The 25,710-nt window shown below is 35.5% G+C and overlaps 1 protein-coding gene across 1 annotated transcript; it reads left to right on the top strand.

The window, feature by feature from the left end:
* Positions 1–155: 155 nt before the first annotated feature.
* Positions 156–24,622, top strand: LOC149411109 (uncharacterized). Its single transcript, XM_089647118.1, has 8 exons — positions 156–498; positions 632–761; positions 2,217–2,540; positions 5,549–5,699; positions 11,474–11,709; positions 20,118–20,192; positions 20,544–20,664; positions 20,768–24,622. Exons 1-8 carry the CDS (start codon positions 156–158, stop codon positions 21,719–21,721), a joined length of 2,334 nt encoding a protein of 777 aa, XP_089503244.1. The 3' UTR covers positions 21,722–24,622.
* Positions 24,623–25,710: the final 1,088 nt, after the last annotated feature.

The raw sequence follows: 25,710 nt of genomic DNA, 5'->3' as shown, positions 1-25,710 counted from the left end.
ACAAACCACTGAACCACTAGTGTGAGTCATGGCTAGTTATGCTTATGGTTGACACATTTCCGATTTTGAGTTGTAAAAAAAATAGCCGTTTTCATATTTCCAATTTAACAGTTGGTAAAACAGCAGTCAGTTTCCTCAGCTGTTTTGTAGTAAAAATGGCGGCCAGGTTCAAGAGGAAGCCGCCGGGAAATGACAATAAGTTATTAAAATTGGATAAACTGACACTTTTAGATTTTATGTGTACAATTTGTCAATCAATATATATAGAACCAGTTACGTTACCGTGCTACCATGATTTTTGTTTCGCGTGTTTCAACGGGACGATAGAAAACAACGCTCTTTCGTGCCCGCTTTGTAGAACGCGAATCGGTTCCTGGCTGCGGAAGGCTTCCAAACAAAATAACTTAATTAATAGCAAATTGTGGGAGTTTATCAAAGATAATTATCCAGAGGAAGTGAAAATCAAATTGAATGGAGAAGATATCGCTATATCGGAAGGTTGGTTCATTATCTTTTATCATTTTGACATATCTGGCTTCGCCAATAACTTGTTTTTGTCGGAGTGATTTGTTTTTTTTTCTGTCACGATCTCTAGGAATAACAATATTATTTTTCGTTGTTTATTTTGCAGAGGAAGATACCCGCATAATAAGCGCACCCGGTGAGATCAGATTAGAATATGAATCTGAAATTCTGAAGATAAGGAGAGAGCAGCAGCTTCTGGAAGAGAAACACTCAAAGGAAACGGAAAAACTCATTCGGTAACCTATTTTACTTTTCTGCCTTCGATTATTAATTATAACCCCTACACGATCCTCTTCAGTTGCCACGGTCCATCAAGGGTGCATAAATTAGCCAAATTAACCATAGTGTAATACACTTCAAACAAAACCCTTATCTGTATACAATAGGAAGCCATTTGGTCACTGTTCAGCTGTCCCGAACAACTCTTAACTTCTTTCATCAACCCTTCAACATTTATTCACCAATTTTTATTATATTTTCTGATGAAGAAAAAGCACAATGTTATTTGTCAACATAAACAGTGGATGATTGACAGTTGATGCCTCAACGTGATCTGGGTCAAATGTCAGATCACGTTAGGTAGTCTTCTTTACAAAACAATAAAACCAAGATTGACATATGCCTGTCGCTATTCATGCTTAACTAATGCTGCTTATAAAAAAACATCCTAAAAAAATGCACCATTCAAATTGATTTAAAGAGATCAGCATATTAATGAACAATTTTATTTTTCTTCAATGCCATTTGAATATTTGATTGCTTTTTCTGCACAAGGCCATCCTGTCACTAAAAGTTTTCGACTTCATGCATATTTTTGTTTTAGTCATCATGCTGGAGCGAATTTATTAGTTTTGATTTTGTTTTTTTACATACTTATTAACGTAAAATTAAGAAAATATTTCACCTAAAATCCATTAAAATTACTGAAAGAAAACCAACCTGCAGAACTCGCGCCACTAGGAGGAGCTAGTGTAGCTATTGTCTCTATTATTTATTATAATAATAATACTTCCAACTCCTGATATTTCCCATACAATCTATGGCAACATGCTATACTAGCGCCTCCTAGCGGCATGAGCTGTGCGCCTTGGTTATTTTTCATAAATTATATTCAATTATCGAAGAAAGCAAACACTTTGAGGCATGACATCATATAAATTAATTTTTGCTACTTCGTTTTAAACCACTTTTTTGCGTTATATAGGCCGACCGGTTTCGGTTGCACTCAAACTTCTTCGGGACAATGGTCAATCAGTTATATTTTCATTTGTGAAAGATTCTTTATTTTACATTAATAAATTATAGAAATCGAAAGAAAAATAAGTAACCTCCATACAACCTTACTGCTGTTTTTGCTCATACATAAAAAATATTATTATGTTTAAAAATATGTAAGGTTTAATGAGGACTAATTAATATTAAAGGGAATTTATTATTTATTTTAATGAGTAAACTTTAAAAAATTATGCATAGAATTATTAATTAAAAATAAAATAAGTTTGGTACCTACTGGTACTCTTATCACTTGTCTGAATTGTTCCAACAATCAGTTCAAATTTTCAATATCACAGCACATCCCAGTTCTACAGTTCATTGAACCCGAGTTACACAGAGACACACCATAGAAATTATTATTTTTAATAGCTTAATAAATTAAATTTGAAAAATGCAACATGGGTCCTCCTCTCTAGCGAACTACAAGAGCAAGAACAGCGGGAGAGAGAGGAGAGCAAAGCCAAGCTGCGGCAAGACGAACTGTTGGCGCGCCAGCTGGCGGAGACGTCGCGGCTGCGGGGGGGACTTCGCCGCCCCATCCACCAGCACCACAACCCCAACCCCTCACACAACGCGGCTCACTCGCACACATACAACACTTCCGTCAACAACAACAGCTCACTCAACTCCAGTCTAACGCAAACGCCCAACAGCAGCTCTAAAGATTTTTACAAGCACCTGTCCAGTGCCAACAAAGGAGGGACGCTGGGCAGTTATCTCGTGAAAGGAGGAAGTAATGGGTGAGTTGAATTATTTATAATATAATTGATTTATAAAGTCTTCTTCGATAATTAAGTCTATTTTAGAAATAATGCTCTTTTTGTGCAGATCCATTCAAATTATGTGGCATGTATTCAACTATATTCTCAGCAAAAATCGTTTTGAAACCTCAAGCACTGATGACAGTACAAGGCCTATGGTGACAGCCAGCAGCGTGCTTTCACAATAAGTCGCCATTTTTTTCATACATTATCGCTACAAGACAAATATGTCATATTTGGGGTTGCTGTGCGGTGGTCTTTTTGAAGAGAAGGAGTGAACATTGGTCTTGAAGAGATTCATGTTGTAGGAGGGAGGAAACACAGAGGCCAGCAAATCGTTCCACAGCCCGAGCTGTTGAACTCAAGAACGATCGGCGCTTGGCATATTTGTCATTATTACGGTGAAAAAGTTTTATTCCTGCATTTCGTTATTTGTTAATATGTTTTAACATGACTGGAATTTTTAATCTTCAAAACGAACAGATAATATTATGGAAAAATCTTTTTCTTTTACGCATGTTGTAATCAAAACATAGAAATGAATTGATTAAAATACATAAAACGTATTGTCTGTTAATCGAAATATACACATACATTTATTAAGCTTTTAATGTGTATATGCTCACTACAATCTAATATCTCACTATTTCGCATAACGCTGTTTTCCCCAGACGAACTGATCGTAAAATTACTGTGTGTCGTCATTTTAAATTCAATGAAAATAATCAACTTGATAAACAACAGTATTTTCAACAAAAATTATCAACAAGTTTCAAAACCAAAGGTTAATTCATCAGAATACATGGTATCATAAATAAACCACTCACTAGATTGATAATTCTGTCCCTTTTGTATGATTGTCCACTATTTAACCATAGATACGCCAATATTTAGTATGCTGTGTATACATACGTCAGGCACCATCAATGAGAATAGAGGAAACATAAAAAAAAGGCCGATCATAGACAGTATAATTCTCATTTGGAGCCTACCCCACTCATTATCCTAAAATATTATTTTTAAACAGAAATGTTTGAAATGTTTCCTCATGACAACAAGGCTCCATCTGACAAAGTGCTGTCCTGACAGCGCTTTATCAGGTGGAAACTTGTTATCACGAGAAAAACAATTGAGCTGTCATGAAAAATTTTAATGAACATTTTCAAATACGATTGTTGTTGGAATAAATAATCGAGATGTCATAAAAGTATGATATTGATATGCTAATATTTAGACTAATTTTATGCGTGCAACAATATTACGTCACATACCATCGACGAGGATAGCGAAAACTCAAAAAAAAGCGCGACCATAGACAATATAATTTTCATTCAGAGCCTACTTATTAGCCTAAAATATTTTTAAAATAAAAATTACCTCACGACAGGAAAATGAAAAACTCAGTTACATTTTAAGCATTTTTATTTCAGCAAATGGAATTTTGATTACAAATATGTGTTTATTTTGTGTTCGAGATGCCAAGATAAAGCGTTGGCAACGTGTAATTTCATAACGAACCATTCCGCTTGTTGCTTCCGATTGAGAAATGAGAGCCACAAACTGACGGACTCTCGCTAATATTGGATAAACAATATATTAAAATCTGCCAAAACTACACAAGAACAGCGCAGTTCGAGATCAAAATATCAAACAACCATAAATGTACCACTCAGCTGTCAACATTTTTTCCATAGACATTCAGAGTTTTTCATTAGATAGCTGAAATGTTGATGTTTCAGACCACGGAGATTACCGAGTCTTTTTTCGGTTTCAATTTTCGATTGGAGTTATACCCTCCTGCAAATTATACTGCAAATTAAGACGAGAATGGACAAATAAGCATAGATACATAAGTTTAGTACCTATAAAAAAGAAAAAGTGTAATGGTCAATTAAATATTATTGATAACTTAATATATTTTTTTAAATTGATCTCCTAAATTTATTTTCTAAAATTAATATAAAATTGTTTTTAATGAGTAATTAATATTATTATAAATTAAAAAAACAATTTATTTTTACAAAAAAAGTATTGCTATAATATATATTTAACATTATTAGGTATGACAGCTGTTTCTAATAAGCGAAAAGTTAATAATAACTGAAAACTTATTTTTAATAAAATAAACAGTTTTTTGTTTAAATAAAAAATAAACTTAATTAATATTAAATAAATAACATTTATTTGGGCTCAGTTGTCAAATTATGTACCCAGCTGACATGAACCGGATCAGTACAAATTTTTTTGTTTGTGATCTTATTTAGATAAATCTTCAAATGGCATATTTTGACATTTGCTCATAACATAGCGGTCGTTTACAATGGAAATGTTTGCCTTCCATTTGTGTGGTTGTTTTATACGTTTCCTTGCTGATTCTGGTGGCAAAATGTCAGTTAAAGTTTCTATTCTTCGAATATGTAACGTTTACACAAAATAAATAGTTATATCAACTCAAACAATCACTAATTAGTGCATTATTCGCTCGACACTGCTGTACTAGTTTGTATGAAGTAAGGTATGGCGGCCATTATGAATAGAGCATCCTGATTGGTTACTTGAAAAACTGTAGCCTTTGTTTAGAAACGAGGTGGACACTACCGTTTTTGTTACAACAGCAACATTTTAAAGTAAAAATTCTACAGATTAATGAGGTTTATGTTACGAACAAATATATTATCGAGAAAAAATTAACCTTTCTCTATAAAACTGCATATTCAACGATTCGACACTTCCGCTTTTGATTCTAGTGGCCTCATTGGTAATATAACCTTTTTAAATTTTGAAATATAAATCATTAATACCGTCTTAAAAATTAAATATTACAATTTGAGGTTTTACTCGTTAAGTTATTACAAAAATAAATATAATATAACTATAAGCGAATCAAATAACCAATAACATCTTTTATATATAGGATTAATTGCGTGAACAAGAAGATACAATTGATTTGAGAATGTTCACTAAGTGTGTGTTGTGTATGTTTTTAGTTATCTGAAGACCAACAGCGGGCACACTCCGCCATCTCCGGAGCTGATGTCCACCACGGGGAGGTGCGGTAGGTTCCTGAAGAACTTCCTCAACGTGAAGCTGTGGGGGCAGGGGGGCCAACACCCCACCACCTCCAAGGCCGAGCCAAAGGTACGGAACCAAATCCCTTAAGTGCAATATCGCCCAAACGGGTGGCATTATAGACCCCCTAGTTGTAAGCAGTGGTGGCATGTACTCACAAAAATGGGTAGTGCGCTAAAAATATTGCCAATCCATCCCTTCGTCATGTCAGGTAAACCTTCAGCGGTGAAAGATACTAAGTGGTTGTGCCAATACGCATAATACATCAATTTATACACACATCTCATGAATACATATGTAAATACATGCGACCACTGTACTGAGAGAATATTGTTGTTCCTAGTCCTACCTACTTCCATTCCTGCACCTTTCTGTGCACATTGCAGTCAGTCTGTTACAATAACCCGCATAGCTCACTATAAAACCGCATCCGCATGAGATTTTATCCCCCATTAAGTGGCTCATTATCACCGAAGAGTTTAAAGCCGGGAATACACATGCCTGTAGCTGGCACACTTGCATGCAAGCTCCTTGCACATGCCAGCTACTATCATGTGTATACGCTAACTTGCATGCCTGTACCTGCCTTGCAAGTAGATTGCACAACATTTGATTTACTGGCATGCAAGTTGAGGGAGGGGACGACTCAGGGACGAGGGGGGCTATGAAACCGGCATGTGTGAACGTCGCGACAGGTACGGGCATGCCAGTAGCTCAGTCTCTCATTAAATTAGCCACACATTGTACTGCCAATTGCAATACGATGATATTTAATTCACTTCGAATGTTTTCCATTGCCAAAAAGCTTGAGACTACTCAGTCTCAGAGTGATTTGAGACACGTACTGTCTAGTGACTGGCATGTGTATACGTCTTGCAAATACAGGCATGCAAGGACGCAACTTTATTTTCATATAATTATTTCATATGTAATAATACACATCCCACGAGAGTTACGGAAACCAGCAGTTCTCTTTTAGACCATATTATATCAAATAGAGAAAACATATCTTCAACGACCTCCAATATTGATAACCAGATAAGTGATCACAGTATAATGATGTTAGACTACCAAAACTCTTTGAAACACCACTCTAACAACAGAATACCACCAAACATAAACATCAGTGTCAATAAGAGGGCTCTGAGAACATATTTTGAAACCCAACCGTTTTCTCACAACACTACCAATATAACCGAAAATTTTAATCAATTTTTTAAATATATCAAAACAGCGATTGACACTTGCAAATTTAAGCCAAGGTTACGAATAGGAAACCCTAAGCAAGGTAATACACCATGGTTTGACAAAAAATTAGATCTTCTTATTAGAGAAAGAAATACTTATTACAAACAGTGGAAAAAAGATCCGCTAAACAGTCTTCTTATATCACTTAAAAATAAGTCGAGAAATTCGGTAACTAATTACAGACGTTTCGCCAAAACAAAATATTACACAGATATTTTTAAAGAAAACATACATAATCCAAGACAAACTTGGAAAACAATAAATTCAATCATAACTAACAGTCCAAAGAACTTGACAAATAAAATTGAAACTCTTACCATCAATAATATAGACATAAATGACCCGAAGCAGATATGTACAGCGTTTAATGACTTCTTTACATCGGTTGGTGAAAATCTAGCTGCGAGCATCCCATCTCATTCAGATGACGTAAATACAATAAACGTGGAACCAAAGCCATTACAGTCCCTCTACATGACCAATACAAACAAACTAGAAGTTTTAAAAATTATATCAAAACTAAAAACTAATGCATCTCCAGGGGTCGATGGTATGACAACTAACTTACTCGGATTCTGTAAAGAAAAATTAGCGGATCATCTTGTTATTCTCATTAATCAATCATTAGCGAGTGGACTGTTTCCGGATCAATTAAAGCTAGCAAAAATCGTTCCAATTCACAAAGAAGACTGCAAAAAAAATCCATCTAATTATCGTCCAATATCAATACTCCCAGTCTTTTCCAAAGTATTTGAACATGTAATCAAAAATAGACTAACAAAATATCTCACAACTAATAATATTCTCACGCCTCAACAATATGGGTTCAGAAAATTCTCCAACACGAAATGTGCTGCCTTTGATTTTATACTAACTCTTCAAAAACACTTAGATCAAGGAAAATATGCAGCGGGCATTTTCATAGACCTCAAAAAAGCGTTCGATACGGTTGATCATAAGATTCTGTTAGAAAAGCTTGAATATCTGGGCATCGTGGGCAAAAATCTAAAACTTTTATCTAGTTATCTTACGGGTAGGTGCTCTTCGGTTGTTATTGGAAAAGAATCAAGTGATCATAGAAATATAACATGTGGTGTACCACAGGGCTCGATTCTCGGGCCTTTATTATTCTTGATTTATATAAATGATATTGCAAAATGGGGGTTGAAAGGTACCGTTCAACTTTATGCTGATGACACAATATTATTCTATCATAATACTAATTTAAACGAAATGGAAAAAGACATGGAAAGGGATTTGGGTCATCTAGCCGAGTGGTTGAGAATCAATAAACTTAGCCTTAACATTAAAAAGACTCACTATGTGCTATTCGGGAATAGGAAAGGACAACGCCTAAACATTTCCTTGGGAATAAACAAACTGGAACAAACAGATGTCGCGAAGTATCTAGGACTTTTAATTGACTCACGGCTTACATGGAAAAACCATTTTGACCATGTTAAATCAAAGATTGCTCCGGTGACCGGTGTAATGTACAGACTACGTAGATTGCTTCCCACAGCCATACTGCGATCATTGTACTATGCTATGATTCACTCCCACTTGGCATATCTTTCGAGTATCTGGGGCTTTGCTACCAAAAAAATGATATCGGAGGTGCAAATAATCCAAAATAGAGCCATGCGTAACATTTTTGGCTTGCCTTGGGATATACCTGTTAAAGATATTTACCGTCACGCACTTGTTTTGCCATTTAAGATGGTTCCTAGCTTTGAGATAACAAACACCATTTTAAATATTATTCAGTGTAACACCCACACAAATATAAAACTGAACTATAACAACGATGTTCACCAATATAATACACGACAACACAACAAACTACATATATCAAAAATACACTCAACAAAGTTCGGACTGAAATCATTAGAATATATTGCCTACACTAACTATAACAAATTGCCTGAAGAATTAAGACAGGTATATGCCTCTAACAAATCTCGAAACGATATATTGAAATCCTATTTTTTCAAATGTTATTTGGAAAACGAGTCATAAGTAGGTACAAACTCTGTTTCTGATAGCCGTCCTAATTATCTCCAAATACCAAACTTTGTACATCCAGAGATGATGAGCTTTTATAATCTTCTCATGTATTTTGAATGTAAAACATCTTGTATTAGGTCTGTTTATTTTTGGCCCCGTACTTTTTAATGTATTTTCCTGATTTTGTTTTTATGCATTTATATAGTCCATCATTGAGGATACTTTTTCAACTTTTTGACACCAACAGTACATAAATCAAATGAGTGATTATAAAAATTCATAAAGTCTTATAAGACAATTTTTTTTGTAACATATCTGTAAAGTGATTCTTCATATGTTGTGTCTGTATGTTGCTTCTGTGAAATGTTTTGTAAATGTTTTCTTCATACATTGTGTCTGCACATTGGGTTGGGTTGGTTATTTTTAATTTTTAATCTAATTTTTCTGTACAAAACGCTTTTTTTAATTTTTTTTACTCTTCTATTTGAAAACTACCAATTGGCGATCCCTTAATGAGTTCAATAACTCTTGGGAATACAACATCGTTTGTTGTATGTTTAAAAAAAAAAAAAAAAAAAAAAAAAACTTGCATGTGTATTCTCATTGCGCCAGTAACTTGTACATGCCATTAACATGCATGCAAGCTACTGTTCCATTTTACAGGCATGTGTATCGCCGCCTTAAGAGGCATTGGCAAGCGCCGTTCACTTTTTGAGAAATTTCAATACTATGGTCGACATCCACGCTCTGCGTGTATAGATAATTGATGTTCCCGGGTGACATTTGTCTGTGATCGATATGGGATTAGTTCGCACCACATAACTTAAGACACGTGATAAAAAAGAACGAAAATTCTAGCAGATTGAATTTAACTTGAATTATATTACTCTTATCTGCTTTGATTTTTGATGATATTATATCAGTTGAAGAATGACTGAAATTTTGGATTACTTTAACGCTCCTTAGAGCTGGCCGCCACTGGTTGTAAATGGTATAGACTGTAGACGGTGGAAATGGTTTAGTATTAAAATAAGTTTTATACCTAATACCATGGTTCTAAACTCTCTTTTAAAAATCACAAAAACATTTTAATCTCAAATAAAAAGTAGATACGAAACATAGGGAGATCAGAAATAGAAAATCTACTGACAACAACAAATATACAGACGGAAACCGAAACAACTCAACTGCACTAAAAAACATTACAGATATATGTGTGGTTATCGTGGTGTACAAATAAAAGATCTTCCCAACTCAGGTATAGCGTTTATTAATAAATTGAAAGCTGATTTTACAGTCGCAATATTTCACGTTTATTATTCACAATACTATGGAATGCTCGCGAAACTGGGTCAAAGTTTCCGTAGTACGGTTGCACGTAGTAGTAGCCGACGGTAGTAAAGACTGAATACTAATAATGCTGCGCGCTGCGTCGGGCTTATTTATATTGTTTGGCCGGTGGCAACAGTAGGTAGATGGATGGCAACTAAATTGAAGCCACTCGCTCGGTCTGGGCCTTTCGCGAAGTTTCGGCAGCGCGGCAATTATGCCTAGGCGGTAGACTCGAACCTTCTGGCGAGTTGTCGTAATATGCCAGACTGACTTGCGATAGTATTGTCGCCGATAGACAAATACGTGCTTGTAGCAAGTAGGTTGCTTTGTTTACCATTTGGCTGTCAGTATGTACCTGCAAGTACGTACCTAAGTAGGTCGAGCGGTTTATTATTAATTATTCAATCTGGATTCTTCTCGACGCTACATACGTATTTATAATTATTTCATAATATTCATTTTCAATGTGTAATTGAAATCCTCAGTATGGGAGATCTCAATGATCATTATCATTATCTCTGCTTGTTATAAAAAAGAATGATCACAAAACTTTTTTTTTTTTAAATAATATATATTTCAATGAGTATGAGGTGACAATATACGTGTGAGCAGTGGTGGCTCGTGACTTTTGAGTGTGATAGAGTGCTAAGTTTGAAAAATTCAACAATATTGATGTTGTTTGGTCCAAATCAATTTTTAATATTTATCGAAAATTCGAATTTTTGTAGGCAGTGCCTCACGAATTTCCTGAAATAAATACAAAAAATCGAATTTTCGAAAACAAAAAAAAGATGACGTTTTCCGCCACAATAACATCAATAATGCAATTTTTTGTAATATTAGCAGTCCAGTATACCCGCTGCATGCGAGATACTGGCGTCCATCTATCCTCCCTCATTTTATCTAGTCAACAGGTAGTGGGTACAGGAACTACCTGTACCCACTACCCACTACTACATGGGGACTGTCACATAAAAATAAAATTATTTTATGCCTCTTATGTGTTAAAATTAAAATAAACATTGAAAAAACATGAAATTTTTCAAACTTGATCTCCAAAACAAGAGGAAGGTCACTGTCTGCATAAGATTTCGAAAAACTGCCTCCATCCTATTTTCCCACCCCTTAAAGCAGAATTTTGATGCTTCTTGATGAAATTTTGCACACTTGACGTTCAAATAAGAGGGAAATTACTGTCCGAGCTGGGCAACGTTGGGGACATCAGCTAGTAAACAATAAAATGTTGTAAATTGTAGGTTTGGGAGCCCCAGCAAGCTTGCGCCGGCCACTCCCGGGAGCTGTCTGTGCGCTCCGGAGTGGTGCTCCACCACGACTCCATCGGGGGCGTGCCCGGTCCCCCACGCCTGCAGCACCCCCCGCACCAGCCGCGGGGGCCGAGCGAGGGGGCGCAGGACCCCGACACCAGCAGCGAGGACTCGCTGGCGCAGGAGCTGTGCTACTTCAAGCCGCTGCATCCGGCGCCCATCAACAGGTCAGAATGCCCCTTTCTCTAATTATTTATCTCCTTGTCCTGTTTGGGTCGGGGACCCGTCGCTTCTACGAGACGCCTCCTGGCGTTCCTGTCTCGAGACAGGTGCATCAAAATATAAAAAGACATTGAAAATAAAAGCTCAACTCTATTGACAAAAATTTACATCACCAATTGTATATAATTCAACACAATGCAACACAGTCTATGACTATGTACATTGAGGTGCGTCACGACTGTATGGGAATTTTTTTAAAGAATATTGATGTGTAATAGTGATAAAAGGGTGTTAAATGGGGACTTAAAATCACCGAATTTTTTTTGTAATGTTTGGAAGTCATCTTTTACCTCTGGTTTGACATTGAAATTTCTGAAAATTTCATGAAATGGAGATAAACCCACCCTTGGTCAATCTACAAAGGAGTTTGACAAGACATTCGAAATGCACTTTTTTTTAATAATACACATAATAAGGGAATATATTGATTTGTAATTTTTTTTTTAATTATATGATTTGAATGGAAATACTCTCAAGGCATTGTACTCAAATAGCAGCAAAAACCTTACTGTCAAATTTCAGTACGTATTATTTTGTTAGACTCTATCTTCCCCTCAATAAGACCTTCTCTTGGAGACTGTACATAAAGTACTGGAGGCTTCAGTCACAGTCTTTACAGCACTTTCAACTGTTTGGGTATAACATTGCAGACGTACAAGAGGCAATTTACCTGTTGTCACGAAAATAATTCTTTTCCTGGTCAGTGAAGGAATTAATTCACCAGCTTGAATCTGACTGGCAACATTTTTGGTATATTTTGAACCGTTTCCGCCGAGGAACATCACATTTTAAATTTACGCCGGGAAAAGGAACGACGTGGATTTGATTATGTCACATAACACTGGTCGACATTTATTTTTTTAAGTGCTGTCCCTTAAGCATAGCTAATTTTTTTTATATATATTTAGTATCCATAAACACGAAATGAAACAAAAAAAAATTTTAATAGGTCAGGTTTTTTTATTATTTAACAAAGTTTTTTTACATAATTCTTCCATAGTATGACGGGTACTTACTTAACAAAATTTCAAAACTAATTCAATTTAATTTTTTTTGCTCCTGATTTGCGCTTGTGAGTATTTTGAGAGTCTCTCTGCAGGGTCCAGCAATAGTCTGCTAGCATAGATGGACTCCACTTTCCTTGATATCACTTTTCCATATCCGCAATGTCCTGGTGAAATCGTTCGCCGTGCTCGTCACTGACATCTCCCATATTTTCGGGGAAAAAATTCAAATGAGAGTGAAGGAAGTGTATTTTTAGTGACATGTTACATCCCATATTTTTATAGACTATGAGCATTTCAGACACAATGCTGATATAGTCTTCACTTTTATGACTTTCAAGAAAGTTCTCGACAACATTCTTGAAGGCTGACCAAGCGGCTAGCTCGACTGATCTCAACACTGTTATAAAATTCGGATCAGTCAAGCCTCCTTTATTTGTGGTCCCACAAATATTCCTTCTTTAATTTTTGCGTCGCTGACCTTAGGAAACTCTTGCTTTAAGTAAATCATGCCATTTCCATCCTTAGAGAAGCCTTTTGAAAAAATTCATCAAACCCAATTTAACGTGTAAGGGTGTAAGTAATATATCTTTAGATTTTACTAAGGGAGCATGTTGAACATTCTTCGTGCCAGGTTTAAGGTGCTTTCTAGTAGACCAGTCCTTCTTGGCATAGTGGTTTTTCCTGTCTCTGCTGTCCCACTTACACAGAAAACAACAATACTTTGTGTATTCCGCTTGCAGTCCTAGTAGGAGCCCTATTATTTTTAGATCACCACATATTTTCCATTTGTATTTTACAAAATTATTTTTTGTTAACAGCAGCTTCATGTTGTCATAGTTCTCTTTCATGTTTGCAGCATGACCAAATGAAATGGATGGTCAAAAATCAAAAAATCAATGATAACTCACGAATAAAAATGAATTAATACACATTTTAGTAAAACTTAAAACCCATAAAAACCTGACGTGATAGAAAAAAACTAATCACATATCTGAAATCAGCGTGAAATTTCCTGTCAGATTTGGCTACTTTCGTTAAAGGGACAAAAAATGTGTTGACCAGTGTAATCAAAGTGATTGACTTGTTTTTTTTTTTTTAATTTTGGGGCAATCCTTGTTGTTAAGAATGATTGTCCGCATGCCATCGTCATATTTTGGTGTTTTCAAAATGAGAAATTTCTTTTCGTTTTAAAATGTAAAGTGTTCTGAGTGGCACCGGGAGTTTTTGCTTATAGTACCTGTTGAATTGAATTATCACACGGATGCACCCTGAAACTAAGGAGTTCACGCAAAAGCCTTATTTGTGGGCCCCCTCGATGGAAAAGGCCTCGACGTGTCCCATCTACAAACACGTTGGCGGCTACCCTCGCCTTATGGAGTGAGCTCGCCTTTGAAGGAATCAGCTCCGCGGGATGATGTAGTTGGATGCTGTGGTTGGATTCAAGATCGTCACGTACGAGAGATCCTGCTCTGCCCATCCGAGTTGTTCCAAGTACTTTCTAGATAGTTTGTTAGATTAGCTCAATTTTACATCGGGTCCACAGGTATGATTATTGTTTGTTATTTATTTTGAAAATGCTGACTACTAATTCATAATTTGTTTTGGTTAAATAAACATTATATGATTGCTCCTAGCCGACTCTTTTATTTCAGAACAAAAATTGAACCTTTCTTTTTCCCAATGACAGCACAAGCCTTGCCTTACTTTAACCTGAGAGGCTCTCATTTGCCCCGGCAATAGTTGTTTACATAAAATTTAATACCCCGTGGCTCATACGTTATACTGTGCTACAAATAATAATTGAAAATCTTCATCAGATTTTCTTCAGCATTGAGGGTTCGGTAACATTTTGCTCCACATTAATAATATCGTAGTAATAATATGATTCTGATTAATATTTTAAAATTAGAACAGCCAACAACTTGTTATGTAAATAACATAGGATTATTTTTCTTACTTGGCAGTAAGTAAGAACCTGTCAAATCTGTGATTTGTCTTGTCTATTGTTTACGCTCTGGCAATAACAGGAAGTGATTAAAATTGAAGATGGCGTCACTTCCCGGCCGGACAGAGGAGAGTGTGCGCGTCCGGTCGGGGGGTGATTATTATTACTGGGGGCCTGTTGATCTGATCGAAATATATTTCATGGATTTGTGATTATTACCGAAATGTTCGGTTTGTGCTTCAAGTTTACTTGATTTTGACTGCACACAACACACATGGTACAGAACACGACGCACAACTAAATCTCGAATATTCTAATGGGGAGATTCAGTTTGTTACCTGACCCTCAGTAACAATAATCATAGTAGCTATTTCTTTACATGACAAGATCAATTATTATAGTTTTTAGTTCAGCTGTCCAATATAAAGCGTTATCTACGCTGAGATTAACTGCCAAGGGTGACGTGCTCCATCTTTACAAGTGGGTTGAGTTTTAATGGTAAACCAAATTGGAGTGTAAACTTTAACAATGTAGGTACGTTGCTAATATAATAAGATTTTCTTAACACACTTTGATCGGGTTATTTTTTTCGCCGGCAGACTGCTGAAAACGGGCGAAAATAAAGGTCTCGCGCGAATTTCTTTAATTTGTTTTAAATCGCTATATCTTCGAAAATAATGGAAATATTTTAATAAAATTTTCTTCATACTAACTCAGCATACCCAAGCTATAAAATTTCTAGCCGAAAACCAAGTATTATTTCTAATGCAACTTAATAAATCGAAAACAAAGTCATTGTTGGGTCATTAGTGTTCAATTTTTGAAGTATAAACTAGGTTTCAATTTTATAAAATTACAAATTATTGTATTTTCACCAAGCCCAAATCATTACAAAAACAAAAACAATTGCCACATCTCTAGTATCGTCAGAGTAACACATTATTACCCATTCAAATACCACGTGTGCAATTGCCCCTCACACGGTACAGCGGACCAAAACCATCGGAACGTGCTAATAATATTGGTTATTTTTTCAAAAGAAATAAAAAATAATCACTTAGCGTAGAATGCTTCTCGTATTGCTCATGTAATATTGTTTATTGTTTTTCACTATACACTATTAGGTTTAAGTTTCTAATCACCTTTATATAATCAGTTACAGTTCACGTCTAAAAATTGTTCATCTAATATTTCATTGTTCTTCCTCCATATAACTTTCTTCAGAATCACTGTAATGGCATCACTGACATTCTTTTCCTACAAGGAATTTCTTCACTTCCACTAGATTCTTCACTTTCACTATGGAATTCAGGCAAATAATTACTAGAACAGGCAGATAAATTATCTGCGACGATTTCGTCATCACTTTCGTAATTTTCAGAATCCATTTTGAAAGGTTTGAAAAAGCAAATATAAATATTATCTCCTCGGAACACAACCGTAGGACAATTTGCTTTCTAAAAACTGGCATGCATTTGTAAATATTTATTATGGTCCGCCTAACTGTGTTTGCCGATACCTGCTTTTGATAAATGCGCCCGACACTCTTCGCTCGCTCGCACCTAGGAGTTGAGTGGGTGCGGAACAGAGATAGAGAGATTTGTTTCGGGTTTCATGGTCATAAAAACCCTCATTCCAGGAATCGAATTATTAGAATAACAGAATATGTTATCTAAATTACTTATTTCGTTGATCTTCAAACGCAATACCTGTTAGAAAATAGAGTTTAGTGTAGCTTTGCATAGATGTCGTTATATGTAGATGCTTACCTTTCCAACAGACTGTTAAAAGTTAATAAATAAGTTGATGTTTATGTTAGGATAGTTTTTCATAGATGTCGCCATAGATTCTTCCCTGTTAAAGGTTATAAATAGGTTGATTTATCATTTTTATGTCTCTTCTGCAATAAACATTTCTGGCGAAATAAGTGGGTTTATATTTCTACCTTGATTCAAAATTAAACAATACCTATCAAGTGTCAGGTGTTCAATAATATAGGTCATTTTAGACTCCAAGATAAATACAAAAAAAAGACTTGCATTGCAATTTGATAATTATGTATAAATAGTTGGGACCTTTACAAAGAGATTGGTACATATATAATATTCATATAAAAACATTGGATAATTTCTTCTTTTCTGCCATTGAAACGAGGCGCGCGCAGAAACTAGAAATACCCTGCCTGACGTTAAGCATCAATCGACCAAACGGGTTGAAATACCCTTCCCGATTAAAGTGTGTTAAGGAGCTTTTATGCAAATATAACTGAGAATTACTCACGTCTAGAGTAAATAATTCAGATACGGTTCGACAATTTTCTGAAAATGAATTTCTGGCTTTTTTTAACAGTTTTCCAAAGCTTGTCATGTTGTCCTTGAATATGGCCCCGATGTTCAACCATTAAAAAATGTGAAAAAATGCAGAAATGGTAATTTGCTCATATGTCGCAAACAAATTATTCATTATAATGGTTTATCTAAATGTTTTTTAAGCAAATATATTACACCATCATGTTTTCTGTTGTGTTCCCACAAACAGTTCTCCAACTCGTCGTGGAAGGAGATTATAAATAATGGTTCTTTGTGATAAATCAGGGATTTAATAATACTTTTCGTATTACAATGGTGACTCGATAGTCGACCTAACTAGAAGCTGGCTAATTGAGATCTCAAACAGTAAGTTTGTCTGGGAGCATTCCCACTGGCCCTGGCGACTACTGGCCACTGGCTGCCATCTTGCAGACTTCCACGCAAGCTGTATGCACTGCCCTCTATGAGTGCATCTGTGAAGCTCTTACTTATGATGTTCGATCCATCACACCAATAGCCAAAAACGATTCAAATGGTACAATAATTATTGATCTTTTTATAACTTTCAAAGTATCAGAGTTTGGTGCAATATGTATAACCCAAAAACGTAGAGTCTGGCTCTTTTATCAATGAAATATGCACCGTAACATTATGTCTGACACTACATATCTTTTACAAGTTTTAGATACAGTAGAACCTCGTTAATTCGAAATCCACGGGACATCAAAAATAAAATTTCAAATTAACGAATTCCCACGTAATTCGAAATTTTATGAAAAAAAAAAAAAAAGCCGAAAATCGATTTTCTCGGCGGCCTGTTCAAATCCGGATGGTATTTTAGTTGTAAATTCGTATTAATACCAATTATTTCTTTATTTTCGCGGCCGATTACCGTAGCGGCAGGCCCTTTAAATTCAGATATTCGCAATAAATTCGTAAAAATCCTATATATTTACTCGTAAATCGAGATTTCGCTGCCGATTTCGGTCGCGGCCTACTCTTTAAATTGAGATATTCGTAAAAATACGATATATTTCCGCGTAAATCGAGATTTCGCGGTAATTTTCCGTCGCGGCCGGCCTTTTATTTCAAATATCTGTATTTAAATTCGTAAAAATACGATATATTTCCGCGTAAAAAGAATTCGCGGCCGTATTCCGTCGCGGCCGGCTCTTTAAATTCAGATATTCGAAATAAATTCGCAAAAATACGATATATTTCCGTGTAAATCGAAAATGCGCGGCCGATTTCCGTCGCGGCCGACCCTTTAAATTCAGATATTTGATGTAAATTCGTAAAAACATGATATATTTTCGCGTAAATCGAATTTTATCGGCAGTTTTTCGTCGCGGCCGGCCTTATAAGTTCAGATATTTGAAGTGAATTCGTAAAAATATGTCATATTTCGGCGTGAATCGAAATTTTTCGGCCGATTTCCATGGCGCCGTATTTTTTAACTCGGATATTCGAAGTAAAGTTAGTAAAAATACGATATATTTCCGCGTAAATTGAAATTTCGCATCCGATTTCCTTCGCGACGGGCCCTTTAAAATTCAGATATTCTAAATAAATTCGTAAAAATACGATATATTTACGCGTAAATTGAGATTTCGCGGCCGATTTCCGTCGCAGCGGGCCATTTAAATTCAAATATTCGAAATAAATTCGTATATATATGATACATTTGCGCGTAAATCGAAATTTCGCGGCCGAGTTTCGTCGCGGCCGACCCTTTAAATTCAGATATTTGGTGTAAACTCGTAAAACTACGACATATATCCACGTAAAACGTATTTTCTCGACCCTTCAAACTCGGCTATTCGAAATAAATTTGAAAAAGTATGACATTCCAGTATAAATCGATTCAGATTTACAAAATAATAATACTAATTAGGACGATGTATAACCACGTAAAAATACATTTTTCGGCGTTTAACCGCCACGGCTGACTTTTAGATTCAGATTTACGAAATATTATGATTTATTTTCGCAAAAATAACATTTTTTCGAATTACATGAACAAATTTTCGTGCGCGGAAAAAATAAATTTCGAATTACGAATTAACGAATTTCGAATGAAAAAGAATTTTGTATGAAAAAATTTTTCTGCGAAAAATTATTTGGCGAAAATTTTGAATTACGCGTTTTTTCGAATTATCGGGGTTCGAATTAACGGGGTTCTACTGTAGTGTGGAATAATCAATAGTGACCACAGCCTGCTTCTGAGGAGTATGAGGTGAAATAGTAGGTTTTAAAACATCATTACAATCGGATTCATTTGAAGCAGAAAATTTAGAATAAGGCGCTTTCACTTAGTGCAATTGGTGCTCCTTCCCCCCTCTCCATATCCCCCCACTCATCAAAACTGGGACGTTTATATTTGCTGTAGAGATGACAAAAACAAGCTTTTATCGGATTTGTAGTACCTTTTATGCGCACTAGAAGTAATCCCTAAAAATTAAAATTGCTTAAACTTTCTAAAGTCAAAGCGGAGGTAAATTGTCACATTAGAAAATGGAAATATTTTGCACTCGTCATTTTGACTCCCATTTGGGATCCTTTTGTTGCTATTACCATTGAGAAATAATATTTTTTTTTAAATGACCCACCTTAACTTTTGGAACACCAGACCCTTTTTGAGAGTAATCAAAAATGAACTAAAAATGAAATCAAAAGCAAGCAATTCTGTTAAAAATTTATGCACTTTCTCATGGCATGCAGGTTTAAATTGCATATCAAAAAATTCCAGCTAGGGCAAAATTCGCACACCAACAGTTTGTCGGGGGTAAAAAAATTAATTTCACTGGTGCACAAACGGTTTTCCAGAGGTTAATGTACATATGTAGTAGATTAATGTACATATATATTTTTTTTTTGGGTTATCATTTCTGATGGACGGATAACTCATCAGAATGACAATTCAACACACCTTTACAAAGTGATTTAAAGTCTTGAAAAGTAATCAAACAAAAACTGTATTAAATAGGTTCCGTAGGTTCGCTTTTAAAGGTGTATTGAGTTATTATGGAACCATAATTTCTCTGTAAACATTAAATTGTGTACTAAGTTAGGTTGTGAATGTTTGTTTTCAGATTTAGCGGAAGAACGATGAAATGCATTCCTATAAAACCTCGAGCAAGAAGAACATCTGAACTTACTCTCGGCAGGTCAGTACCACATACATATGTATTTATAATTTATATTATTTATCAAAAAAGCTAAAAACTTTAAGATAAGTATAGGCCTTTTCACTAGGCATAATATATTCTAATTCTAATATATTCTATTCATAATATACCCATTGTTTTGTTTCACTCCAGCTCTTCTGTTTTATATTTTACTAAACCCATAATACACTAATTTCCAACAATATCACTCAAATCATTGTAATGGTTTTTCACAAATATTTTCAGTACCTAACTTTGATATGAATATTGTGTACCTAACTTTGATTTGAAATGACTTAAATGACTTATTACACAATGTAATTTTAACAGAATATTTATTTTGATTTTCAGGACTCCTGAAATATCGCAGCTCATGAATGGGTTGGAGAAGCTGCGCAAGTCTGACTCCTGGCCGCACCGGCCGCAGTCCTCCTTCGTCTGCCTGCTGAGCATCCCTGCCTCCTACGTGAAGGTACTATATACATACATGGATCATACATCACCCCCCGGAGAGGTTTTCCTTCTGGTGTTCCCATTTTTCATTCGGTTTACTGACTTTGTCTTTATTTTTCCAGGAACGCGAGGAAGCTGTTCAATTATTAAATCCTAAATCTAATCACAAGTCCAACAGAAAGAAGTTGACCCCAGTCAAAAACCACACTCCCGCTAAGGTTACTCCCACCAAAACTAAAAATGTTGTAAAAAAATCTGGCAGCGGAAATGAAACCGTCGATGGAAGTCGAAACAAATACTTGAGAAGCAGCACCAAGAAGGAAGTGGCTATAGTTCATAATGAAGTTACTCCTAAAAAGACTAGTCCTAGAAAATCATCACGGAGCAGCGTGAAGCTGGCATCCAACGGAACACTTCCCGGAGACCAGGTCCTCACCCGGTCCAAGCGAAGCATCTCCTTCGGAGACTTGACTTCCGCCTCCGACGTATCCGCCACCCATAACAAGCAGCCAGATAATCACATAGATTCAAACAAATTGAAAGACAAAAGTAAAGTACTCAACGGTGATGCAATAAGCGGCAGTGATGATTTCAAGATTAGCATCCCCAACACCAGAGTGCTCAGACGAAACGGACAGCTACCAAAATGTAAAGATAACCTCATAAGTGATAAAAGCAACCAAGCCGTCACCAGAAGGATGTCTAACCAACTGGCCGAGGAAGAGAGGAACGGAGACGACATCAAACACAACAACAACCACAGCGATTACGTAATCAGCAGAGTTAAAGATACCTCCCCCAAATCCAGCGACGGGAAACCCACCCGACGGAACGGAATGAAACTCAACGGCAATCTGGATGAGTTTGAAGACATGGACCCGTCCCTGCTGGAAGAGCAGAGGCGAATTGAGGAGTTGATAGCGCAGGAGAAGCGGGACTTTGCATTGGCCAAGAAGCTCCAGAAGCAGTTGTGCAGAAATGACTACATCTCCACAGGTTACACCATGCGCACGGCCACCAAGAGACAAGCCACCCTCAGTGAGATGCTCCCAACACCTAAAAAGATGAAGGTTTGAAACAGTCCAAATCTGAGGACAGTCATTTCATTATTGTGACACAAGTCGATTTTCATCGCAAATACCTCCTACACGGCTTTGCTAATGAAAACCGTAAATATTAATTAGATGCTAGAACTGTGTCTAAATGTACCTTTAATCTTTCCTTCAAATAATGCCACTATTTTTGTTAAGTGCTGTATGTTTTTAGATATTACGTATTATAAAAAATCGGGTAGAAGTTTAATATTTGGCAGATAGTTTATAATCGGCTGATATAAAGCATTGATGAAATATTTTTGCATTTTTTTTTACACTAACTCCATTTGGAAGGCCCTGGAGTTTCTCTTTGAGTGTTATCTTAGGGGATATGACTAAAGGGTCTTTTTTAAAGGAAAAGCAGGAGAGAACTGCGTCTTTGAAAAGTTTTATTTTACGAGGTGATTCTTTCCCCAAGAGGAAACTCTCTCGAAGTAGGCACACATTCTCTGGTTCAATATTTGTCCAGGAAAATAGTTTTTCGTAAATTTATTAATATAAAATATGGTAATACAACTTCTACAATACGTGATCATAAGGAAGCTGATTTCTTTTCGTGTACAATTTAGTTTGCTGCGTTATTCAAATAATTTGCTCCACTTCTAACTAAAATCTCATGCGTAAATTTCAATGTTAGTGGATAGATATCTTCACGGTAATGGCTTACAAAATGCCGAGTAACTTAATTTCACTTATATCTTTATGGTTCAGAAGTTTTTAGAAATTATTCATTAATTAGTCCAGAATTTTTATCAATGTAGATAAAAAATAATAAAAGGTAAGGTATATACGTACCGTATGTACCTGTATGTACCGTACATAATTACTGTATTAAAATACATAAAATTATTTATTCACTGTAAGAAATTGTTGCTGGCAAAAGTGATTTTGAAGCCGTTTACTGTAATTTTTAAAACTGTTAGCGATTTGAATGAACGCATAAAACCAGTCTGTATCAAAATGCAAATATTAGCTCATTAATGATATATTTAGGGTTGTGCCAATCCCTCCAGTAAAGTAATGCTATTCTTTTTCTGGGAATCATCTAGTGATCATTTCTTTCTGGAAACACCTTTTATATGTTTAACACCGTCTGACAAAGCTCCTGCAAGAGTGACAACACATGTAACTCTCAGTCCTCCTTGCTTTCAGATCAGCGCCTAATACTTGTGTCTTCATCCATATACATCAGGGTGGAGAGAAATAACCTGACTAACCAAAGCGACAATAGGGTCCATCAAAAGTTGTATATTTGCTAGGTTTTATTTAAGGCCTAGTTCTCCCAACCATCGTCACATTTGACACTGTCATCTGCAAATAACGCCATTTTGAAATTTCGACTTATCATGTAACGCCAACGTTGTGATTAAATTATACTGGATAAAACAATTAGAATCACATTTATCCCTCATTGTATAACAAAATCCAAGCTTTTGATACATACCCCATTTCCATACACAGTTGGGTTATTTCCTTCTATCCAAGGAAAGATATTACATATTTTGTATTACGCTTGAATCAGTCATTCTGAGCCTTCTAAATTTAGCCAGCGAAACATGTTGCATCTTGTAAATACACGCTTATACTGTCTGAAATTGTATGGAGGATTTGGAAAAAGGAGAGAGATTGAGATATTATACTAAAGTGACAATTTAAAGCTTTTTAATTAATTCTCTCTGCTTTCCAATCCTAATTCCTTCTAACTCTCCAATCATGCAAAATGAATTCTACTGAATTGAATATTCATCCATTAGATGCAAAGGAAATCAACAAAACCTTCTTATATAGAGGCCTACATACTGGCGGCCAAGTTGGCTGGTCATCTTGTACAAAGATAATTTCTTATATGCCAGATAGTTATTTATTTTCTCAAGTCTTTATCTCTTATAGTCCTAATCTCCCAATAAATAATACATATTCAATCACTTTAAAATATGTAGCTTATATATAGTCGATGATAGTCTTCCGTCGGTAAATTGCGAAGGTAAACGGTTGTGACATTTGCAAAGCAAGGTACATATTTTCTTCCTACTAGCTATTAGCTGTACATTTTCATTTATTTAGTTCTGTGATCTGAAATAGTAGTACATACGAATTAAATAGCTAGACATATGTACAGGACAGCCTAGTAACACCTAGTAACGCCTCACGCCCTGTGAGGGGTGTCATGTCACAGCTAGGCGGGTGTGCTCGAGATGTGGACAAACCTAATAATGTGGACATTCAAATGTTACATATGTGAATTGCTTTCTCGTTCAGCGGTCACAAAGCACCAATTAGTACATACTCAAAATCGGCTGTCCCAAGTTAACACACTGAATATAGGAATTTCATATTTGTTTAGCCCTTTACAATCGGCTTGGTATGAGCGCGTGCGTTTTTCTTTGATAATGACCTGACATAAAATAAAAAACTAGTTTTGGGAACGAAACCGGTGTCGATCGAACGTGCGGGATCTGCTTATGTAGGGTACCTTCATGTGCACGTGTTTTAATCAGTCGCCCAGCCCTCTGGGATCATAACTAAGAACTTTACTAGTGTGACCCATTACAGTTGGGATTTTTTTAGCCGTTTGCAAACGATTAAGAGAAGGAAAATTGTATTTTGAATTAGCCGCTTAAAATCACAAGCTTTTTTTATATCGTCACAGGAAAACAAAAATAAATTATTAAATGCGAAACAAAATTTAAAAAAAAACTTATTAGGCCTTAAAATGATTTTCATATTTTTATTTAATCTGTGGTAAAAAAATACACATAATACAGAATATCAAATAAATGTTGCATTCAGTTATTTTGGACAGCCGATATATTTCCGAAATTTGCATCGTAAAAAACAGTACAAAAGTTATAACTTTTAATTACTATTTTTAACAGTACTGAATCTCATACCTCTATTTGCATAGCAATACTTAAAACAAATGTTTTCATTTCGACTGAAATTAAATTACATTTACCTCAACAGTTAGACGTTAGCTAAGAAATTATTTAAAAAGATAATAAAAATGTTATGTAAACTAATTATTTGTGTGCAATAAAAAATAATAAATTGTATAATTTATACTGTTCAGTTTTGTCAAAAATGACTTTTCAAGTCATAATTTGAATCATGACTCGACAACATTTTTGACTGCTCACACTGAGCCCATTGCATTCCGACTTGGAAATAGTTTTACATGATTTTTTCATTGATATTGACTTTTTATTATTGATGCTTTTTTTTTTGAAAATTTTACATCATTCTGCCGGTTTGTTTCGATATGTTGAAATTCGTTTTAAATTTGATTTTATATTGTGAAAAATGTATGTTTTAGATGGATTTGTTAAAAACACAACTTACATTTTTTTTTACACTGCTTTTATACATCTGGTTTAGTCTAGGGTCGAGTGTGAACTACCCAATCATTGTAACCTGCTCACGAACCACCAATGAGTGATTGGGTTAATTTTTCAAAAAAGATTCCATCGTCAGCACCTGTGACCTGTGATTGGTCTGATGTGGCAGGCAATAGGTAATCATTTACCTATGTCAAAGAAAGTACCCGATCAAAGATTAGGTGACGGGTAGTCGGGTCTCGGGTACGGCGGGTACTTTGCACCGGCGGCGAGTAGCGCATGCATCAATCTTTCTTCTCTACTCCGACATATTTTCCATGTATAAAAGTAAAATGATTGATCGACCTAGCTCTAACCTGGATAGTACATATATAAGCTTTACTGGATATTAGGGTTAGAAATAATATGTTTAACTTCCTTAAATAAAATAAGTGATTTGATTTTATCACAATTCACCCTTAACTAAACCCTTTCATAAGCATAACTCAAATCTTTTGATTATCACAAAAAGAAAAATAAAAATAATTTGCAGTTTTGAAAAAAAATATTATGTCTGGCTCTAGACACCTAGTTAAACAGTTCCAAGTATACTGACAAAAGAAATGTTCATGGTCTGCAAAACCGAAGTCTATTTTT

The sequence above is a fragment of the Hesperophylax consimilis genome, chromosome 26 (assembly GCF_061612785.1).
Source record: "Hesperophylax consimilis isolate HC1 chromosome 26, BYU_Hcon_1.0, whole genome shotgun sequence".
NCBI lineage: Eukaryota > Metazoa > Arthropoda > Insecta > Trichoptera > Limnephilidae > Hesperophylax > Hesperophylax consimilis.
This window is presented reverse-complemented; position numbering and strand designations above follow the sequence as displayed.

Excerpts from the sequence above, each read along its gene's own strand:
- LOC149411109 (XM_089647118.1), top strand. The coding sequence starts at position 156 with ATGGCGGCCAGGTTCAAGAGGAAGCCGCCGGGAAATGACAATAAGTTA. Across the intron at positions 2,541-5,548 it reads GTGAAAGGAGGAAGTAATGG|TTATCTGAAGACCAACAGCG; the intron begins GTGAGTTGAATT and ends GTATGTTTTTAG. Across the intron at positions 20,665-20,767 it reads TCCCTGCCTCCTACGTGAAG|GAACGCGAGGAAGCTGTTCA; the intron begins GTACTATATACA and ends TTATTTTTCCAG.